The sequence below is a fragment of the Neovison vison genome, chromosome 4, assembly GCF_020171115.1.
Source record: "Neovison vison isolate M4711 chromosome 4, ASM_NN_V1, whole genome shotgun sequence".
Lineage (NCBI taxonomy): Eukaryota > Metazoa > Chordata > Mammalia > Carnivora > Mustelidae > Neogale > Neogale vison.
Genome location: NC_058094.1, coordinates 157,974,971 through 157,996,873, shown reverse-complemented (window position 1 = coordinate 157,996,873; position 21,903 = coordinate 157,974,971). Strand labels below are relative to the sequence as shown.

Here is a 21,903-nt window from a genome sequence, read left to right as displayed (position 1 = left end):
GGCTCTCTGCTCAGCAGGGAGCCTGCTTCCTCCTCCTCTCTCTCTGCCTGCCTCTCTGCCTACTTGTGATCTCTGTCTCTCAAATAAATAAATAAAATCTAAAAAAACCAAAAAAAACCCCAAAAAACAAAACAAAACAAAAAAACCCTCCAAAACCCCCAACCCATTATATGTATTGCTTTCTAAATCCTTCTATAGAGAAATAGATGGTCTCCATCAAATACTGGAATTATTACTCAGTAAGAAAGAAAAATCCATTTGTAAATAACATTTCATAAAAAAGTTAAAACACACTAAACAATACTTTTTATTTAGATGTTCATAAGGCATATCTATGAGAATGATATAAAAACATGGCATGTAATTTGATAGCAATATTTTGGAGATTACAGAGTTTTAGCAAATACCTATTACACAGTTATAAAGAAGACGATATTTTGCAAGCAGATACAAAATATCTAGTGAAAGATCAAGGCAAGAAAATGAGTATAATCAATCATCAATGGAAAGTCAATTCTAACATGAATTGCACATTATCCTTTAAAAACTTTTAAAGGTAAGATTTACTGCAATCTAGTTCATCCAGAGTGTTCAACAGTATCACGACAAAGAATCGAAGGCCAGAATGGATTAGTTTTGACTTCATACAAAGAAACCCAAATATACAGTGGGTCAAATATAGGAAAGGGAGTTGAATAGTGAAGAAGTCAAGATCTTTCTAGTTTCTAACTGGCATTCCTTAGGGTGTCGCCTCGGTCCTCTAGGGCATTTACCAGGCCTCCTGTTGTAGCCACCGTTCCGGCAGCAAAATGGAGGAATATGACGAAAAGCACTTGCTGCTTTTCTTTGAAGAGACTTCTAGGAAGCCACCCCTACGTCCCCCTCCAACTCACTGGCCAACACTCAGTCCCATTGGGATACCTAACTACCAGGGCAGCAGAGTAATGTGATGGGCAGCAGCTTTTAAAGAAGTAGGGTGGACACTGGGAGACAACATCCAGTTCCCGTGCAGGCTGGATATCTGCAAAGCCATGAAAGACCTTCAAGGAAAACCTTCAGAGGATACTTCCTTGAAGTTGGCAATTTGAAAATCAAACGAAAGCACCTGTTTTGGTGATTTAATTTAGTCTATCCAGCCACCGGGAGAATGTATAGTCTGCCCTAATTTCGGATGACTGCATGAAAGCCAATGATTTGGAAAGTTAAAAAAAATCTCAGTATGTATGCATGTTAGGCTGAACTAAATAGCGTTTTGGTATTCTATGGACAGAATCTCTGAATATTAGCACTTTATAATTTTCTTGCATTAAAAAAATTGAAGAACCCATTCATTCCTGTAAAAGCCCCTGTGCCAAAGATAAGAACAACTGTGTTTCCACTAAAATCAGTACAGGTTCATTTAGAGCAATTACATATACTGAGTATTTACCAGAATTTGTTTTGCTGACTTAATGAACAATTGAAGGTAGAGCATCTCATTTTCATGACAACACATCACAAGTAGAAATCTTAACACTGAACTGAGGCATGTTATACTATGTGTAGCAATGCTTTTAAGTCAGAATTCACAAAATAATTTCAACACCAAATTTTAGGCTGTTTGAATACTTACATCAAAACAGATTCTATAAACTGACACAGGTTCAATGTTCATTGTATTACTAAAGAAATAGTTATGAGTTACATTTTGGGAATTTTATTTAAAATATATAAGAAAACACATTTCACAAATAAACCTCTATTGGGGGGCAAAACTCTTTGTTCAGAATTTATTATGACATAGTTTAATGGTATAGTTTAATGGTAAGAGGCAGTTAAAAAGAATTAAAATTTTATCATCTTATTTAAGAGATAAACAATACAAAAATCAGATATGATATATTCTTGAAGCCCTTTTACACAAATAAATTTCATAATTTGTAAGTATGAATATACCTTAAATTATTATTAACAAATTAATTTTGGAAGTAAAATTCCTTAGGTCAAGATTAGGCTAATTTATAAGAAATTAATCAGGTAGTTTGATACTAGAGCTCACTAGTGAATCCTGTATGTAGCACAAAATAATTATCTCCAATAAATGCCTATAAATATAGTTTCTTCATACTTTAAAATATTTTAAAATTTAAATAAAAATCTCTACATGTAGATAATCTGGGCTAAATTTCCATATATGCTTTGAAAAATATATGTCAGCATGAATATAATCTTATTTAAACATGATTTTAAATATTCTTAATAAAGGAGACATATGATATCTGCACACAAAAGCTAAATAGTATGATTCAGCCCATGATGATTTTCCTCTCAGGAAAAAATTACTTAGTTTTTTTGCATAGGATTAAGACTGGGTATATTTTCTACATTCTTATAGTTTTCTCAGGGGCACTTAAAGTACACATTAGGAATCAAACCCTACTACTTTAAAGTCCCTACCACTTTCTCACAGCTAGCAAGAGCAGAATTCAGTCCTACTTCTGAGGCCAGAATAATGACAAAAAAAAAGTGATTATGAGAAATAATGACTAAGAAAAATAATCTGTAGAAAATGGCAAAATAAGGCAATTAAAAGTCAAATAAGTGAAAGTCAATATTTCTGTACTTTTAGATAGGCTTTTAAACATTTAGAATTATAATGAATATATTATATTTATTCTAGAACTTCAAAATTATTTCATCTTTGTAGTACTAAAAAGGAGATATTATCATTTGAAACAAAAAAGGAGATATTATCATTTGAAACAAAAGTTACATCCTATATACATTTTCATAAATTTTGTTTTTTCACATTTTCAAAGGCCCCATTTATCCATAGGAGTGATAATGTTATTTGTATTATTGGCTACTTAATATACGCATGCAGTTATATAATTCAATAGTCATCTAACTTTTATGAATATTTCATTGTATTTTCACATTAAGTGGTGAAAGCCTGGTCTTGAGAGAGTGAAACTTGAGGAACAAATACTGAAAATATGCTGTTAATTTCACTAGTGTGTTACAACAGTTTATGGGTCTTTTCCTTTAAAAGTTCTCACCCAACTGAATTCCTACTATGGACTAGCAAGTAAGCGATTATCAAGAGGGAAAGAAAAGAATTAAAATAAAGAAAATGAAAAGCTCAGTTAAGAAGTACAAGATACTTAAACTCACCAAGAAGAGACCGCGAGAGAATAACGAGAGATTTACCAAATTGACAAGGTGCAGCAGAAGGGAAAGAGCCAGTGGTGGGAAAGGTAGTGTTTACTAAATAAAACTCCTTCTAGCGGCGCCTGGGTGGCTCAGCTGGTTAAGCGTCTGACCCTTGATCTTGGTTCAGGTCATGATCAGGTTCGTGAGATCAAGCCCGGCACTGGGCCCCTGGGCATGTAGGCTGCTTAAGATTCTCTCTCTCCCTTTCCCTCTGGTCTACCCACCCCACAAAACTACTTCTGTTTTGGCAGCTGCATTCAGTAGTACCTCAGTGGGTAGGTTTAGAAATGTTATAATTTCAGGATATATACTTACATAATGCATATACATGTATCTTATCTGCACCTTTCTAGTTTAATAAGGAAAGAACAAATAGGGAAAAAATGTCGGGCATTCTAATCAAGGTTTGAACAAAATGCAATTTTAATGTGGAATGTCAGCACTGAAAAATTTTATGAATAATTTGTATAATTGTATGTCTCTAGAGTAGATTTATAATTAACCACTTTTCTTAATATCCTTCATGCTTGCAAACTGCTCCCTAATGAATGGTTTAACAGGCAGGAGGGCTTCTCAGGAAGAGTAAAAGAGATGACTAACTCTACAAGGATTTTTAAAGATTCTGGAGGACCTCAGACATTCATTAAAACTGCTATGGTCCTATCTCTGCCGGAGTCCCTCACTGCGTAGGGAATCATATGGACTGCCATGGGGCTCCAGAATCACGTCCCAGGCAAGATCCTCTTGCAAGGTAAAGAACTGTAGATTATCCCAAAGCAATCATAAATTTATGACTGTATTATTTTCATAAATTTTTGGTACCCACAACACACTGTAAAGAATGTTAATGCCTTTACTGACAAAAGAGGAAGCATCCAGACTGGCATCATGATGGTAACACACGGGGACAGAGCAGAGACAATCAGCCTGGAAATGGGAGCCTCTGAAATAGGACTGCCTAGACTTGAATGCTGGCTCTGCCTCTTAACTAACTGCATGACGTTGGGCAAATTACTTTTCTATCCTTCAGTTTTCTCACATGAAAAATGAGGATAATTACCTCTGTCACAGGGTTGTTGTAAAAGTTAACACGGGATAATACAAATAAAATGCTTAGAACAGTGCCTGGCATGTTAACATCCCTCAGTGAACGTCAGTAAAGTCTTACAGCAGATAGAGTGGGGACTGGCCAGCGTGCAACAATGTAGATCAGCTGACCAACAACTATTGGTGGGTAGACTTCATTCCTTCCCTCTAACTGGAAACAACTGTAAGATTTCTAGGCTTGGTATCATATTAGAAAAATCACTTTTGGAAGCCAAATACCATGGTCTTCTCCCTAACCAACCTAATAACATGCAAATGAAACCTCTCTGTAACAAGATAAAGAATAAAATCTTTCATGAGGTACTATTACCAGTATGCATTTCACGTCTCCATTGCATTTCAAACATAATTTGAGATTCTGTTTTTTTAAATTTGTGTTTGTTCACAGGTTACACTGGTTCGTACAATTAATTACATTATTCAAAACTGATCTTATGAGAAAAATATAGGAATGTTACCATTTACCCTTACCGAGATGCTACAGTAATGTGACCCTTCTTAATGTGTGATTATGCATTTCTATTTCTTGAGCAATTAAATTAATTTAACAATTAAAACCTTAGGTAAGCTTCAGAAAAAAAATACCCATTAAGTTATATTAAAACTTAAGATTCTGCTGGTTTGCAAGTTTTTTCTTTTAACATTATGTTGTATCTATATTATTAATCAGAAATATCTTTGCCTGATTATGGAATACAGTTTGTTAAAATAGGAGTGTTATGGATGTGCAGAACAAAACAGACAAGCTGACAACAAAAATTCATATTGCCAAAATATAACATCTGTGAAAATTAATTTCAAGAGACTCCTACCACTAATATGGTTGAGATCTTACTGGACAGTTTTCAGCCCACATCAATTTGACAGTGCACTTGCAAATGAACATAAAGGAATTCATAAAAACAATGGCACGAGTGGAACTCTATAATGTATCAGTGAGCACCATTTATCTTCACATTACCGTAACCCTCTCTGGTGAGAGATGAGGAACTGCTCCTCCAATACCTTCTTCTAGAAATTGGCTCTTTTCCCAGCCTTTTTTAATTCTCTTAAGCTTTCGGCTTATACATGGAAGGAGTAAAATGATCTTACCCAGAATTACAATTGAGGGCAAAACAAGAGCAAGAACGAAGTTGGGTGGGGTGTAAAACCGGTAGTATTCTTGTTCAAAGGCTCGTTTCCATCCATAAATTAAAACATGGAAAGTACTTATGAGCAGAGCGACATATCCAAGGGTAGACTTGGGTAGAGGAAGGAGAAAAAGAAACAGAGAATAAGGAACAAATTATTCAAACTCATAAATTAACCTATCCAGCGCCACCATATTTATAGTGTGCTAAAACTATATCTTAAATTAGTGAGCTACTCTTTGTTCTCTACTGAATTAAATAATTACAATATTTCCACAGATTTCACATATATTTATTCATGTGTTTGTACATCTTGGTTTATACAAATAAAGCCATATTGCATATAGTCTAATACCCTATTTTATTATATCAAGAATCTTTTCCTCATCATTAAATACAAAAACATGACTCAAATGCTATATAATTACCTACTGAAAGGATGTGTTATAGTTCACTTAGTCAATCCTTTTTGTTGATCATTTACTCTGTTTCCAACTTTCCTCCACCATAAGCCCTTTTCTATATTTTGGTTTATTTCTTTAGAACTTCTTTCTTCTTTTTTTTTTTTTTAAAGATTTTATTTATTTATTTGACAGAGATCACAAGTAGGCAGAGAGGCAGGCAGAGAGAGAGAGAGAGAGGAAGAAGCAGGCTCCCCGCTGAGCAGAGAGCCCAACATGGGGCTCATTCCCACGACCCCGGGATCACGACCTGAGCCAAAGGCAGAGGCCTTAACCAACTGAACCACATAGGCGCCCCTAGAACTTATTTCTAAAAGGGGGATTACTGGGTTTTCCTTATGGGTACTGATGAAAACTACAAAACTTCTTTACAAAGGTTATCCACATTTCCACCAGTTGTGGATATTTAAAAATATGTGTATGTGTGTGTATATTATATATACATACAAAATAAAAATTAAGTGCTAGAGAGCATTCTTCTCCCCCACATCCTTCCCCACATATATATATTAGCTGAGGGTAAACATGAAAAATCTTATACTGTTAGTATGTAATAGGAATAGCATTTCAAACATGCGGCTTTATTGACCACATTAAATGAAATTATTAAGAGTACTTTTGTTAAGCGGGTCATAGGTGAAAATCTAAAAGGTCAGCATTCAGGGCTCCCTAAACTATTACGCTTGATTGCTTACTTTGAGAAATGGTCTCTGTAATATCACATTGGTCTAATGATATAATGTCTAACTTCACTGGGAAAGGATCGACCCTCCAGCAGACAGTTGTTCTGTTTTGCAGCCACTCATCACAGTTTAATGATCACTTGCCCCCATCTAACACCTTTTCTCAGAGGGCCTTCTGTCTCTTTTCAAGTGTTAAACTGACAGTTGGAAAAGTGTTTGAAGGAAAAATGAATTTAGACAGGGAGATGCCCTTAACTTGAACGAGCTCTTTAGATGACTTGAAAGAAAAAAAAAAAAAAAAGCTCAAGTAAATAGGCACACACAAAACAAAACAGAATTGAGTGTACTGCGAAATGCCAGTCACCCACATATTTTGCTACAGATCATTTGGATACAACCAATACTGACTTTTTGATAATATAGGTGGGGTCTGGGTTTGAGTTACACATTTTACAAATATGTATATTTATTAAATAAATCTTACTGGAGGAGGTGAATGTTTATTAAAGAAAAAAACAAAAAAAACCAGTGCTGTTTTGAAACACCTTTGTATATACTCATAGACACATATATACAACTAATACTCAAAATACATATATGAACAAGATTCATAAGGCTGGTTGCTTGTCATAATCCATTAGCCCAGTCACCTAATTTGCCACTGTTTGTGTCTGTGTGTTTACACACACATTTCTTTTACAATATTCAGACTGACCTCTCCCCACTTGAGTTCAAATTAATGAGATTTTTCTAGACGGATCAAAGTGACTCAAAATATAAAGTAATTCTTTACTCATTGGTCAAGTAACAAATTGACTTTTGGCACTGAACTTGATCTAAGCTTACCCATCCCCACCTTCATTGTTTTTGAAAAAAAAAATTTTTTTTTTTTTAAATGAACTTTAGTCATAGCATAGTAGGCAGTGCTATCAAAGTCTTCTAATAGAACCCTGTACTGGCTTTTGCTTACTAAACCAGAACGGTCCTAGGCTGGCTTCCAGCAATTTTCACTCCCTGAGCTAGATGCATAAATGCAGCCTCAAAGGCACTCTTTTATAAGAAGCATATTTAAAATTAAACTGTACCTAACACTTAAATTCTATGCCGCCCAACCTCTCACCAAAAAACCCCACGTACCTGAATAAAACTGAATTCCCTCCAGTTTAAAGCATTGCTCACTGACGGGATAGAGGTGACTGCCAGGAGGGACAGTAAGCCAAGGCTCATTATGCCAAAGGAGATATACATTTCAATTCTCCAGACTTCTTCCTCGTTCCAAGAGTTTTCAATATTTGCATGAACCTAAGGAGAGCAAATGTGAATTTCCTTTATTTAGCAGAATAGTCACAGATTCAGTACAGTTTCACTCTTGGCATAAGAATACCTCATCTATGGACATATTTAAGCTGTATTTTTTCAATTTAACAGCCTGGAATGGAGAACCTATTACCGGATGGTATTGTGCCAGGTGTGGGGAAAAGAGAAGGGAGAGTTAAATAGAAGGAGGTCTAAGAGTCCTTCTTTCTTTCCTTACATACTTGTGAGGGGGTGGGAAAATCTGCCACCTTCGCTGTCCTACATCACAGTTACAGGAAGTCTGGAGTCTCAAGACCAGGAATGCCAAGTGGTTTGTTTCAAGGTGACAAAAAGAAATAAGTACTGGCAGTTAGACTTAGTTTTGAGGTACTTTTCTAAGTTGGTTTAAACTCAGTTGAATATTTTGGTTACATCCTGGCTTTAGATCAACTTAGAATCCAGGAAGAGAATTTCTAAATTACGTCTTTATCTTCCTCTCTCACTTGAACAATATTTGTATGCACTTTACCTCTTTTTTTCCTTCTTTCTTTTCCTCAGGAAGCTGAGATTTCCCTATGGATAAGGTCATACTGAACGCAAATATTTATTCTCTTGAATTGGCTCATTGATAAATTTTTCCAACTATCCAATTGCCTCATTCCTCTATAGTACTTTTCCAAATGTCTTTTCCTTACACAGATAATACATATATAATCAAGTCAGACTTGATAACTCCGAATGTGTGGCATTCTGTATAGAGACTGCTTTCAGAATTGTCTATTTACATGTGATGGTATAATTAGAGTATAAATCAAAGGTTGGACTCCCTGGGCTAAAGCTTTATTTATTTTTTAAAAATATTTTATTTATTTACCCTTGAGAGACAGAGAGAGAGAGAGAGAGAGGGAGGCAGAGGCAGAGGGAGAAGCAGGCTCCCCATGGAGCAGGGAACCTGATGTGGGACTTGATCCCAAAACCCTGGGATCATGACCTGAGCTGAAGGCAGATGCTTAACTGACTTAGCCACCCAAGTGTTCCTAAAGCTTTAAGTATCTATTCATGCATAAAAGATTCTAACTTTACACAGTTTCACTCTCTCCAGTTGTAATTAACCAAACAAATGAAATTAAAAAAAAAAAAAAGCTAGTTCTGAGCATTATGCCTCCAGAACAATCATACCAACATCCTGAAAAAAGCCATAGAGCTCCTCTGTGAAAAAAGGCTCTTATTATCTTGTTTTATGTCTATACCACAATACAGAACAACAACATACCTCAGTAGACCCAGAGCTTCCAACCTGCACCTATCTGGCCTCCCAATTCATTCATTCATCCCACAAATACACTTTGTGCGTGCCTTACTGTGTGCCAGGCATAGTTCTAGGCATTAGGTATCTATCAGTGAACAAAGCAGACAAAGGCTCCTCCTCTCATGAACTTATATTCTGCTGAGAGGACGTAGACAGTAAAGACAATAAACAAGGGGAACATGTAACATGTGTATTAGGAGGTGGTAAATGCTATTGAAAAAAGTGAGAGTAGAGCAGAGTAGGAGGGTGGGGGCGGGCAGGGGAGGGTGGGGTTGAGGCAGAGGCAGGTGGCAGAATTTAAAATGGTGTCCAGGGTCCGCCTCTGTGAAGAGGTGAGATCTACACCGACAACTTCAGGACCAGTGAGGGAGCTGGTGAGGCAGATATCAAAGCCTAAGGATTCAGAGAAGGTTCAGAGAAGAGGTGTTTTTAAAGACACAATAGCTTAAAGGATATCAATTTACTAATTTTTTTTTCACATTATTTTAGGTTGAAACTGTTGAAACAGCCATAAGTACCAAGCGCTATATACTTGGATCAGGGTGCCTTGGTTCCTTATGAAAAGTAAAGCTCCCATTTGTTTGGGTGCAGTGTCCTCAGCTGTCCCTGGTAAATGCTATGTCAAGTAGCATCAGTGAAACCCCTTATATTACATTTGCTGAATGTGCATTACTGAGGAAAATTACCCTCCACTCCACCACCAAACACCTTGCATGAAGCTTTCTGGGAGATTTTCTTACAGATCTAAGTGTTACAAAGGTTCACATGAGGACCTGGAGCTTCACTGGAGTATTTTCCTTCCTCTTTTCGATAACAAAAGCCTTGTAAATGTACATCTCCTCATCTTGGCTTCCTGTCCTGTTTTGTATTTTCAGTGGTTCTAATTTTGTCGCATATGTTTACTGAGAGCTGCCTTATCATTTCACAGAACATGGCCAAATTAAACATTGAAATACCTTTTTAATGCTGAAAGCAATCATTGCAGTCATAACATTAAAAAGAGAGAGAGAGACTGAAAAAACTTACTAACCCTTTATTTCTGTTCTTCTTTAAAGGAAGCTGTATAGTAGCAGCTTTTATCCCAAATGATTTTGAATCGGCCACACAATTCTTAGACAGAAACACTGTATAAAGAACAATTCTTCCCTCTCCCTAAATATGCCAAAATTTCGATTACAAGTTCTGTAAAATTTGACAGTATTTTAAATCTCACACTTTACAGATTATACTGTTAAGGAAGTTTACTAGTATCCGATGAATAACAAGCACGTTCCATACCTGCTGATAAGCCATGTTGAGAAACAAGTATCTCTCTGACCTTCTCATTGGTAAGCAGAGGCTGTAGGCAACGTGGACTGAAGCGAAGAAAAAGCTTAGTAACCCAAGCTGTTTTCTGCACTGTAGCCAGGTCTCCAACCAAGGCGGAAATTTCCTATACTTGGTGCCGTAATAAAGCTGATAAGCAGCTGCCAGGAGACCTGCCAGGTATACCAGGGACAGCAAAGTAATGGCAACTATGGGCAAGGTCTTATTCACAATCTCGATAGGAATCTTATAAAAATCACTCTGCTGGTTTCTAGCGTATGGATGAATCACATCTCTGACAAAGGAATAAAGAAAGAAAAACGTGGCTAGGCTTATGGCAACCACCACTGGCCCTCTCCAGAGAGTAAAGAGTCGCAGGGGTAAATTTTCAATCTCCCTAGCTGATGATAATGATCCCAAGTCAACAGGAATGAAATTCAGCTGACGGGCAAGTTCAATAACCTGTTGTCGAGCTTGAATGTTGTTGCTGCATATATAGACCTGTGGCAAAAACGAAAGACTCATCGTTACTGTTGTTTATAAAAATGGTGACGTTTACAAACTTCACTTCCCCTATGGAGCATGTGATGACCTTGAGTGATACAAAAAGTTAAGGAGAGAAAGCATTTATTAACATGTTAATCTTTTTATTAATAGGTTAAGCAGTGTCATAGAAATGACGAAGACCTTGCTACCTATGATGACATGAAAATAAAATGCAGAAAAATCCTGCTGGAACCTGGGATCAGGACGTCCTCAGGGGAAGGAAGAGGAGTAAAGAGGTTTCTAGAATGTGTGGTTCAGCAGCGGTGGCAAGGTAAGGTCCAGATGGAGTTTGGGCTGCTGGCCATCCACTGCCCGCCCCAGCTCTCACTCCCACAGGGATCGGAGTGCACTTGGCTCCCCGGGGTTCTGAGGACAATATCTAGTACTAGGATCGCAGTGATTGTCTCATAGAGGCATTACAAGCACTGTCCTTTATAGACATTCAGCAAGAGAGTAGATGGGCATAGACTCTGGATGGTTGAATCTACAATAAAAATCTCTAACTTATGTCACGATGTTGTACTATTTATAAGATTTATCTTTGGCTTAAAAACCGATCCACCAAGGGTCTCTGAGAAACCATGAGTAATCTCAAGTTATTATTATATCACTGCATGAATCAGAATATGAAATTCTTTCATCTGTAAATAAGGATACTATACCTGTGTGGAGGAAAAATGGTATTATAAAGCTTGGTTAATTTAAATGGTAAAGCAGGGGCGCCTGGGTGGCTCAGTGGGTTAAGCCGCTGCCTTCGGCTCAGGTCATGATCTCAGGGTCCTGGGATCGAGTCCCGCATCGGGCTCTCTGCTCAGCAGGGAGCCTGCTTCCCTCTCTCTCTCTCTATCTCTCTCTACCAGCCTCTCCATCTACTTGTGATTTCTCTCTGTCAAATAAATAAATAAAATCTTTAAAAAAAAAAATAAAAAATAAATGGTAAAGCAACCGCCATTATCTAAGACTAAGGTATTACTTCTGTATAATGAAGTGATGGGTGAGGGTGACTTTCAAACTACCCAGACCTCTTTGATATATTATTGTAGCTGGGAATTCAACAAATAACCTGTTGAACAGAAATTCACTGCTGAAGTGAGCCACTATTACTCTCACTCAGGCCTAGAAAAATATTGCCGTCAAGTCTCTGGGTAATGTTTGGGGAAAATAAGTTCCTAAATATACCCCTGAAGATGTTTATATAAGGTCTCTGGAATAGACCACACTGAAATATTTGCATGCTAAAACCTGCATTATGCTGACAATATAGAGCTATTTGGGTTATTAATCTTACCTAACGTTAGCCAGATGAATAACAAAGTCTATATTGTGACACAAATGTTCGTTCGTGAACTTCTAAAATGGAGTGGGAAGAATACCTATGTTCTAAAGAAATAAAGAAAAGCATTCTAAATTAATTTATTACAGCTGTGACAATGCTGAGCTTTTATTAAACTTCTTACTAAAAAAACACTGTAATAAAATTAAACTATAAATATAGCCTATAAACTATAAGATTTATTTAAATTTAAATACATTTAATTTATAAACCTAAAAGTGTAAATCAAACATTAGTCACAAAGGCAGAAGGACTATGGAATACAAATGAAACTATTTCTGTAGCTCACTTTGAATTCAATTCCATATTTTTTGTAGTTGTTAAAGAATTAAAATTACCACAATTATGGCCAAAGGATTAAATTTAGGTTCCTCCCTAGTCTGTTTGGTGTGTATCCATTCCTAAACTTTGATGGATATCCAAAAGGAAAAAGGATTTAGAAATAGCCTCTGGGAAAGCTAGGAAGTATATAATCGTTTACTGGTCTTCAAAATTAAAGACTCGAAAGTGAATGGTTATCATGACCTGATACGCCACGTATAGTGATACAATACTGGAGTTCATTTTCTAAGGCATTGAATCTAAGGCATGAACTGTCTTTATGAACAAAAATAATGAAAGTATTTTATCATCATGCTTACCTATAATGCATAACTACACCTTTAAAAGATTTCTAATGTGCACTATTTTATGTGTTTACTTATAAAAGCTCTCGTTCCATAAAGGCATTGATGGAGCTCCCCATCTGCTTTATTTTCAAGTTGAACTACATAGAACACATACACTAAAAAAGAAACTAAGAAATCCAATCTGTCTCCCCACACAGATTAAAATCTACACTTTAAATAAAACGAACCGCACTATTTTAAATTCTACGAGTAATCTTCATAAAATAAAAAGGCACTTCTACAGCCTTCTTCTTGGGGATCATACTAAATAGCGTTTCATACACAGATGGAACACTGTTACCAAATAGCTGCCAGAAAGAAGGAGGAGGGAGGAGGTGAGTTGGGGAGATAGAGAGAGGTAGAAAAAAAGATGTGCTTGTTATTATTTCTATTTTTGAGGAAGCCAGGGGAGATTCAACACAGTGCCTCCCATTATTCTTCAGCCAACTTTGCCCTTTCCTGAATTAGCTGGTTATGACAGGAAAGTCCAAGTAATTTTCTCAGCCTTCCACATTATTTTTTCAGGGTAGAAATGTACCTTTACAAGGTCAGGACATGAATTTTCAGGTGCTCAAACATGGTTTTCAAAATGATAATCACTGGAGAGTGTGAGAATTTCGCTTTTAAATGTATGACATTTGTGTTACTACTTAAATTCAAAATACCAGATAAATACCAATAAAACTGGGGATTGAGAAGTACAAACTTCCAGTTATGAAATAAGTCAGTCATGGAAATGAAAAGTACGGCATAGGGAATGTAGGCAATAATATTGTAGTGATCTTGTATGGTGACAGATGGTGACTGCCCTTCTTGTGATGAGTCCCAAGTGATGTACAGAATTGTCGAACCATGATCTTACATAGGTATGTTTGATCTTACATAGGTATGTTTCAGGTGAAACTAATAGAACACTGTATGTCAACTCTACTTCAGTTATTCTAAAAAAAGAAATTAAAATTAAAAAAATTAAAAATAAAATACATACCTGCCGGCTGGCATCCTTGGGTCCTAACTGAAGTGCCCAAGCCGAGACAACATTAAAGCCTTTGACAATCAGGGAATCCGGGAATAATGAAGCCAAATATTCAGCATTGGATTCTGGGTATTGGTTTATCCTCATGTTATTGCTCACATCAATGAGGATTTTGCCCACAAGCAGATGTCTGAGGTCCCAAAGGGAGGTGTAATGTTCTCTATGTATAGCAACAAATATTATATTTGTTTTTGTGAGAGCATCTTCGTGATGAGTGACATCTACCACATGAGGGAAAAATTCAGAAGCAAACTTGGGATTTCTGCTTCCTATAACTACATGATAGCCACACCTAATAAGTCGAATCGTCAGCGATTTGGCAAAATCCCCACTTCCAATTACACCCACAGTGACCTTCCTTGCATCTTTGATACCATTTATGCCATTTGGCAAAAAAGTTTCGCTAAGGTTCTTAGGGCTTCCCATCATAGAGATCGATTCCATGATACAAGCTCTTTCAAGATCTCCAGAGATATCCTAGGAGAGAGAAAATAAAATCCTCATCAATTACCAATTACCAATCATTCATCCTCTCCCAGACATCATAATAATACCCCTCATTTCTGGAGGTAAAATATTTTGGCAACCTCTAAAAACTAGAGCCCAGTAAGACACAATTTGTAAGCTGAAAGAAACTGTCAGAGTAGAAAAATGAACCGTCACAAAGTTGATATGCTAAAGTGGGGCTTCTAAAATTTTAATATACACATGAATCACCCGAGAATCTTGTTAAAGTGCAGATCCTGATTCCGTAGTTCTGGAGTGAGGTCCAAGATTCTCCCTTTCTAACAAGGTGATGCCACTGCTGCTGGTCTCCTGACCTCCTGACCTCTCTTCGAGCAGCAGAGCACAGAAGGCAAGAAACTAAAGTTTTCACGTAGAATTTTAAAAAAATTTTTCTAAAAACAAAGTTCTACCAAGTCAAGTGGGTCAGAGGTGGCCAGTCAGAAATGCCACTAGAAGGGGAGAGGACAGTGCTAGCGTGTGAGGGTATGTATGACAACAGAAGACAGAGATGCCACCAAACAATTCCATTTAAAACTGGCTTGATTCATTCAGGGTGGATTCTATCAACTGTCCTAAATACCTCAATAGCTAAGGAGTGACTTTATTATTAAATGAGAATAAGATAAATTGGTTAATAAAAAATGAACCCCCTGGCATTTAAGTAGTATTTTAAGAAAAACAGGCTTCAAAATATAACAAGGATTAATTAAATACCACTGACTTCTATCATTCACTCTATATTCTGTGATTTATTGGGAAAGACAGTTTTCCAGTGAAAAGGGGGTTAGCAATGTTTTTATGGTCTTAAATTACACAATACTTATGAAGGCTTTTCCTTCCCCCTTTTATTTATGGGCTTCATAGAATACGATGCACTTCTGTTCCCTGAAAAAAACTGTCAAATTCTTTTTTACTTAAGTGACTAACATCTGAAATGTTGATATCTGTAATAACTTGCTCAAGAAGACCACATCAGATAGCCATGAATCAGTGTCCTTGTTGGATCTGAACAAAAAATACTCTTCCGTTCCATCCCCGTTGCACAATTTCTTTTATGCTTACAGCAGATGTGGCTCACCACAGAGGACTTAATGGATTTTACAGGAACAGGTAGAATGCTTCAAAAAACATGTTTTGGGGACTTTTCCTAAGAGAAATTTAAAATTTCGACTAGAGACAGAAAAACTCAACTTTTACCCTACAAATGGATCAAAATGGCTCCAAAAAAAACCTGTTAAATCCATCTTTAGGAAAATAATAATAATATTACCCAATACTCATATAGCACATTCTGTGTGCCAGCTGTTTGTGCTTTTTTGATAACCAAATCCTACAACCACTCTATGAGATAGATGCTAATATTGTCATGCCCATTTAGAAGATGAGGAAACTGAGACACGCAAGAAATGACTAATTAATTTGTTCAAGGGGATGAGTGCGAAAGTCAGGGAGCCGGGATTAGAACCCAGGCAGTCCAGCTAAGGCACGTGTCACTTTGGTGCAGGTGAAGAATTTAAGAAAGGGGTTTTTCTTTGGGGAGGTGTGGGAGGGGAAGGCTGGAACAGTGATGGTTGTGCTCGGGTTAATATATTCTCCGTCTCTGGCCATGGTTCACTCCTCAGCATTACCTAGTGATCTTAGGGAGGGAAGAACTCAGATCCTAGGAAAGGAGAAAACACACTATTTTTTTAATCTATTACACGTTTCATTTCACACTTTTCAAGACAGAAGGGGTGGTAATTATCTACTTCCCATGCACTCAGAAAGCCAGGCAGAGGTCAGAGGCACCAGAGTAACAGAAAACATCAACATCCTCCTAGAGGTATCATGGGCTCTCTTGGGAATCAAGAGGAGTTCAAGGAACCAGAAGTCATTAAATAATGCTCATTTCATTCAACGATCCAAGGTGAGACTGGCCAACTTACCCCTCATTGTAGATGTTGCCTAAGGGGGAAGAGGGTTACCAGACTCACATACAGGAACCCAAGTGTCCCACCTATACCCCAGCTGGAACTCTGAGTAGAGATTGTGGCATCTCCCAAATAGATGCCACATTGGCTTTCAAACACACAGCAAGAAGAGCACGAGGTTTGCTCACTCTGCCTGGTGCTCTGGGCATCACAGCAGGTCCTACCCCTTGAGCAAGTGGAGAGGCAGAATTGTAATCTCGAGCTGCTTTCTCCCAAAGGGGAGAACGGCTTTCTAGAGCAGTGGTTCTCAACTCCAGCTGCAAACTGATGTGACCAAGGAGCTTTAAAACACAGTGATACCTAGTCACCTCCACCTGGATTTTTGTTTAAGTGGTCTGGAGTCCAGCTTGGGTGTCAGGATTTTTTTTTTTTTTTTAAAGATAATCGGGTGTTTTAACTCAGCCACGTTTGAAAACAATTCTACCAAAAGATTCAGGATTCAAGCCAATACTTAGTTTGGTATTTGGAAATAACAAATGCGGCTCTTTGATCCTCAGTTATGCTCATTTTTGCACTGTCCCTTGTAATAATGAAAAATAACACTAGCCAGAGAGTAACAGTTGCCACGAATGCAGGAAGCGGAGGATAAGGCCTGCCACCCCTCCTCTTCTCCTCCTCTGGCAGAAGCAGCATCAGAAGGACCACTCACTGTTTTGCAATTTCCCTTTCTCCACTTTCGGGAAAGGTCAGTACCATTCCTTAAAATGTGTCATCCCACTGCAGAGGATACTTTGTTCCTGTTGTTTCATAACATGCAAAATGGTCATAACATCCCAGAATGGTCCAGAGATGGTATCTTATCTTTCTGTCTGACAAGGGGCTCCAGCTGTCCAGGCATCAGAGGCCCTGCTGATTGGAGGGGATGGGTTTCCAAGTGGACTGACTTGCTTTAGAATGCTGCCTACGAAACTCCCATTTGAATATGATCACCTGAGATCTTGTTAAAATGCACATTCTGATTCTCTATGTCTGGCATATGGCTTCAGATGCTGTGTTCCTCCCAAGCTCACAGATACCCCTGGTCCTACTGGTTCATGGGCCACACTCTGACTAGCAAGGCCCTAGAGTCTCTCTACCTTTTTATTGGATGCTATTCCCAGGTAATACAGACTAAAGAATTGAGAGGACTATGGCATTTATGGGAAGTTCTGTTTTTGAAGTATTGGGGAAAAAGGACAGGCTTTGGCTTCGGGAATCTCCTTGTTTTCTGTTTCCTTTGTTACATGGAAAACAAAGAGGTTGTACTTGACTCCAGCAGTCCAATACTAAAATCCCTTTGTTTCCAAGTTTTAAAGCTATATAATAATAGTAATGTCACGACTTTATATTTAACACTGTGACACTTCAACTTTATGAGCTTGATTTAAAAGTGTGATTTCAGTAGCACATGGGTTCCTTGAAATTTCAAGATCACAGTTTTCTTGAATGGCCATTTGACCTGCTGTTTGCATTTAATCAATATACCATCAGGGTCAAAGGATTATACTCAGCTACATGGCCTCCTAAGATTTTGTTTAGATGGGTTTCGTTGACATTCCTCTGGCTGAATGGCAGCTGTTATGCTATATAACTAGAACCTAATTTGTTTCATATACAAACATCCAGGGCATTAATTTTTAGATGACAGTAACTCTGAAAGGGACTGTCCTCAGAGATCTAGATGACATCTACAACCTGATCATTTAGAGAGGTCAAGAAACTGTAATCCCCCAGGGCCACGAGATGGAGTAAGTATATTTTTGACTTTGCAAGGTCACATCTGAACCTTTCTTCTCCTCTCCTACAGACACTCAGCTCCTTTGAGGTTTGGGGAAACCTCATAAAACCTCCCTCTAAGCACTGCTATCACCTACTGACTTCTAGCTTACTCTTGATCACTAGTGACTTTGACATACATAGTTTTACACACATAGTGTTGCTCTCTGTGCCAGCCAAGAGTTATCCTTCTCCAGGATGTCTTCATTCAAATGGATAAGGCATTCAACCTCATGGCCTCTTGTTTCCAACAGTCATTCATCAAAAACAATTCATCTCTGCTCACCCCACTCATTCACTTTCTGACATCTCCAAACACTATCTCGGAGCCTTCCAATAATCTTAGATAGTTAGAGTGATGATTCAAGTTAGCAGAACAGACCTGATGCTTTGACCCACTATTTTCTCACTCTCCATCAACCTCCTCCTGATTTCTCTTTACCCACCCTAGAATCCATAGCATATGGTTATGGTCACTTGCTTAAAAAGATCAACTCTTGTTCAGGACTAAATGCTTGTGTTCCCCCACAACCTGCCACCTCAAATTCTACTAAAATCCTAACTTCCAATGGGAAAGTATTAGAAGGTATAGACTTTGGAAGGCGATCAGATCATGAGGTTAGGACCCTCTCGAATGGAATTAGTGCACTTATAAAATAGACCTTAGAGAGCTCTTTCTATCTTTCTGCCACGTGAGGGTAGCAAGATGACAGACTATGAACTAGGAAGTGGGTCCCCAGCAGACACTGAATCTGCCCTGTTAATAAGAATAAATATTCCTTGTTGTTGAATGTATCAAAAGATGTGAGGTCCAAAAGAGATGTACTAGGTCTATAGGTAAGATCCCTCTCTTTGCTGATCAAGACACGCAGTAAGTGAGTAAGTAATAGGTCAATGTCATGGTTACTGGTGGAACACAGAATGAACGCCTCTCCTGATGTTCTAAGTCCTTTTTTGAAACTGCAGTCCTAGTCTTTCCAACTTCTGAGGTATCTTCCTTCTCACCTTCCTTACTCATTTATGATCCTTTCTTTAAAAATGTATTTTGCTTCATCTGTGCTACGTTTTCAGTATTAAAATATAATTATGCTCGTTCACTACAAGTATATTTCCCATCTCACCAGTAAAACAAAAAGTGACTCAAATACAGCTTTTCATTTCTTTTTTGCACAGTTAGCTCAATTTATCATTGTTTATATTGTTTCAACCTTCTCCCACCCCCCAAAAAAGACTGACTAGCTAAGTGAAAGAAATGGCAAATCATTTCTAAAGACACTGCAAGATGTCTGGGATGGATATTGTTCTTCTGTAAATAGCTTTTAAGCTTGGAAACGACAGACAGTAAAGATGCAAAGTAAAAACAAAAAAACAAAAAACAAACAAATAAACAAAAAACCAAAGACTCACTAAAAGAAAAAAAATAAACAGAGGAGATCGACACAACCAAGAAATAATAAAGGTTAAAAGGCTGTGTGGGGGGTGGGGCCGGGTAGGGCGGCTGGGAGGAGGTGGTTTGGAGAGAATTTTAAGGGTTCCCAGTAGTGGGGCTCTTACTAGCACTGGGTCTCAATCTTGAGAGTGGGGGAAGGGGCCGGAATTCAAATCCTACTTCTCCCAGTTTCTTCCATTACAGTGATGAGTGATAATTAACTATGGCTCAGAATAAGTTATTCCATCTAAGAAATGAACTGCCTGAGGAGTAAAAACTGACACCAATCCTTCTCTGAGGAAGGATTGGGTAAGATAATCAACGGAAATCTCTGGACAAAATTTTCTTTATCGCTCTGCTCTATTTTAAGAGCAAGATTTTTAGGGCATAATTTTCAACAAGTTTTGGCTGAGGCTGAACACAGGGCTTAAAGATAATTTAGGACACTTCAAAGAAGAGGTCAATTACCTCCGAACACATAATGGCCTAAACACACCAGGGTCGCATAATTGGCTAATAAGCAAAATGACTATTGGAAATACTTTTTCGCAAAGCCGCGCTGCATGATATTCTGGGAGATGCGCTGCGTGAACCCAAAGTGGTAGCTAGACTATCAGGAAGGCGAAGGTAACCTGCCCGTCCTTTTCCTGTGGGCACATCCTACCTGGGACGTTGTCTCTCCTGGCCTCCTTTTTCCTGGGCCCAATCTCAGGACTTTCTGGGGAGCTTGTGGAAGACCAAGAGGAGTAGAAGGAACAATCGATGAAACAGACACCCCTCCCCACCCTTCCCACTCCCACCTCCAGTGCCGGGAGATCAGTACCGAACCCGCAGAGGGCGCGGAATCCGGGAAGGATCGATGCAGCGTGTGGCGACCACTGCATCTTGACCCTCAACTCCGCCGCCACCACCTGGTCTCGCGCTCCTACCCGACCCGCTCACCTCTGCGCCCCCCACGCGGGGCTGGGGTGAGCCTGGCGGCTCTCCGGGCGCGGCGCCGACTCCCCCAGGGGCCCGCCCGGGCACCAGGGCCTAGGGACCGCGCCTCCGACCGGCGGCTGCAGGGTGGCTGCCGCGGCGGTCGCGCTCCGGTTGCTTCCCCGCCTCCCCTAGCTGGATCCCGTATTGCTGGAGAGGAGGAGCAGGAGGAGGACGAGGGAGGCGCGCTGGAGGCCCGCCTCGCAGTGACGCGCCACTAGGGGCTGCGCGCGGGGAGGGCGCCGAGCTCGCAGCCAGACCGCGAACGCCGACTGGAGGGCCGGGCTGGCGGAGGTGGGGAGCGGTGCGGCGCCGGGAATTCGGAGACGTCCGGGAGGACGTGGAGAGAGCTGGGGAGGACTGCGATCGCCGACCCTTGCAATCGGTGCAGCCGGGAGCTTGGCTGCTTCGCTCCAGCTTTGAGTATCCCCTAGACTGGGAGCTGCGGAGTATCCGCCTCTTGCTTGTGCCCCCCCATCAGCCGGCCCTCAGCCTCCGCAAGGCTGCCCCATGATTCCTTTTGAAGCAGCTCTGGAAAAATCAAGCCCACTTCTCTACTTCACTGCTTTTGTACTGCGTAGTTGCCTTTCCACTCTACACTTTGCTTTTTATTACGCCGTACATTAACCCCACCTTCCCTCTTCGATTCTCTCAGGTCCTGACAAGTCTCCAAGAAACTGCGCTTTTTTTCCTCTACGTGTTCTTTCCCTCACCTCTACCCACCCAAAACCATCTTTTGTCTGCATTGTGTCCTTGTGATAAAATGTTCAGAAATGCCCTTTCATGAACCATATTGTAAAACTCCCTCAGACAGAAGGATCCTCACAGCCTGCGGACTGCAGATTAGTCTGTTGACTTTGACCTTCACTGTAGCCGGTGCCAAGCTAGCTCTGGAGTTGGGGAATGGAGGGTCATACCGGTAATCAGGAGAACTGTGTTCCTGGGGAAAGCCACTTCACTCTCAGGGCCGAAATGGCCTTGAATGCCCGGGGATCTCTGAGCTGTAATGGCTCTCTGGTTTTGGGATTCTGCAAATTTTCTCCCTGCAGATTACCAAAGTAGTCATGACTTTATCTTTTGCAAGAGATCTTTAGCCTTAAAATGAAAACCAATTTAGGAAAATTCTCAAATTTGGGGAACATTTTTTATATGTTAGTAAATTCTCGTTTCAGCAAATTAAGTTTAAAAAATTATCTCT

The 21,903-nt window shown here is 39.2% G+C and overlaps 1 protein-coding gene across 1 annotated transcript; it reads right to left on the bottom strand.

The window, feature by feature from the left end:
• Positions 1-179: 179 nt before the first annotated feature.
• Positions 180-20,709, bottom strand: STEAP2 (STEAP2 metalloreductase). The gene is made up of 5 exons (XM_044245984.1): positions 20,670-20,709; positions 14,019-14,543; positions 10,457-10,984; positions 7,711-7,875; positions 180-5,539 (listed from the first exon to the last, which is right to left on the bottom strand). The coding sequence occupies exons 2-5, from the start codon at positions 14,508-14,510 to the stop codon at positions 5,252-5,254; spliced, it is 1,473 nt and encodes a 490-aa protein (XP_044101919.1). The 5' UTR covers positions 14,511-14,543; positions 20,670-20,709; the 3' UTR covers positions 180-5,251.
• Between the last annotated feature and the right edge of the window lie 1,194 nt (positions 20,710-21,903).

What these genes read in the sequence shown, in the direction of transcription:
- STEAP2 (XM_044245984.1), bottom strand. Translation starts at nt 14,510, where the DNA reads ATGGAATCGATCTCTATGATGGGAAGCCCTAAGAACCTTAGCGAAACT. An exon ending in CCAAGGATGCCAGCCGGCAG is followed by an intron (nt 10,985 to 14,018) that starts GTATGTATTTTA and finishes TTTTTGCCACAG; the next exon opens with GTCTATATATGCAGCAACAA. An exon ending in GGGAATTCAGTTTTATTCAG is followed by an intron (nt 5,540 to 7,710) that starts GTACGTGGGGTT and finishes CCTCTACCCAAG; the next exon opens with TCTACCCTTGGATATGTCGC.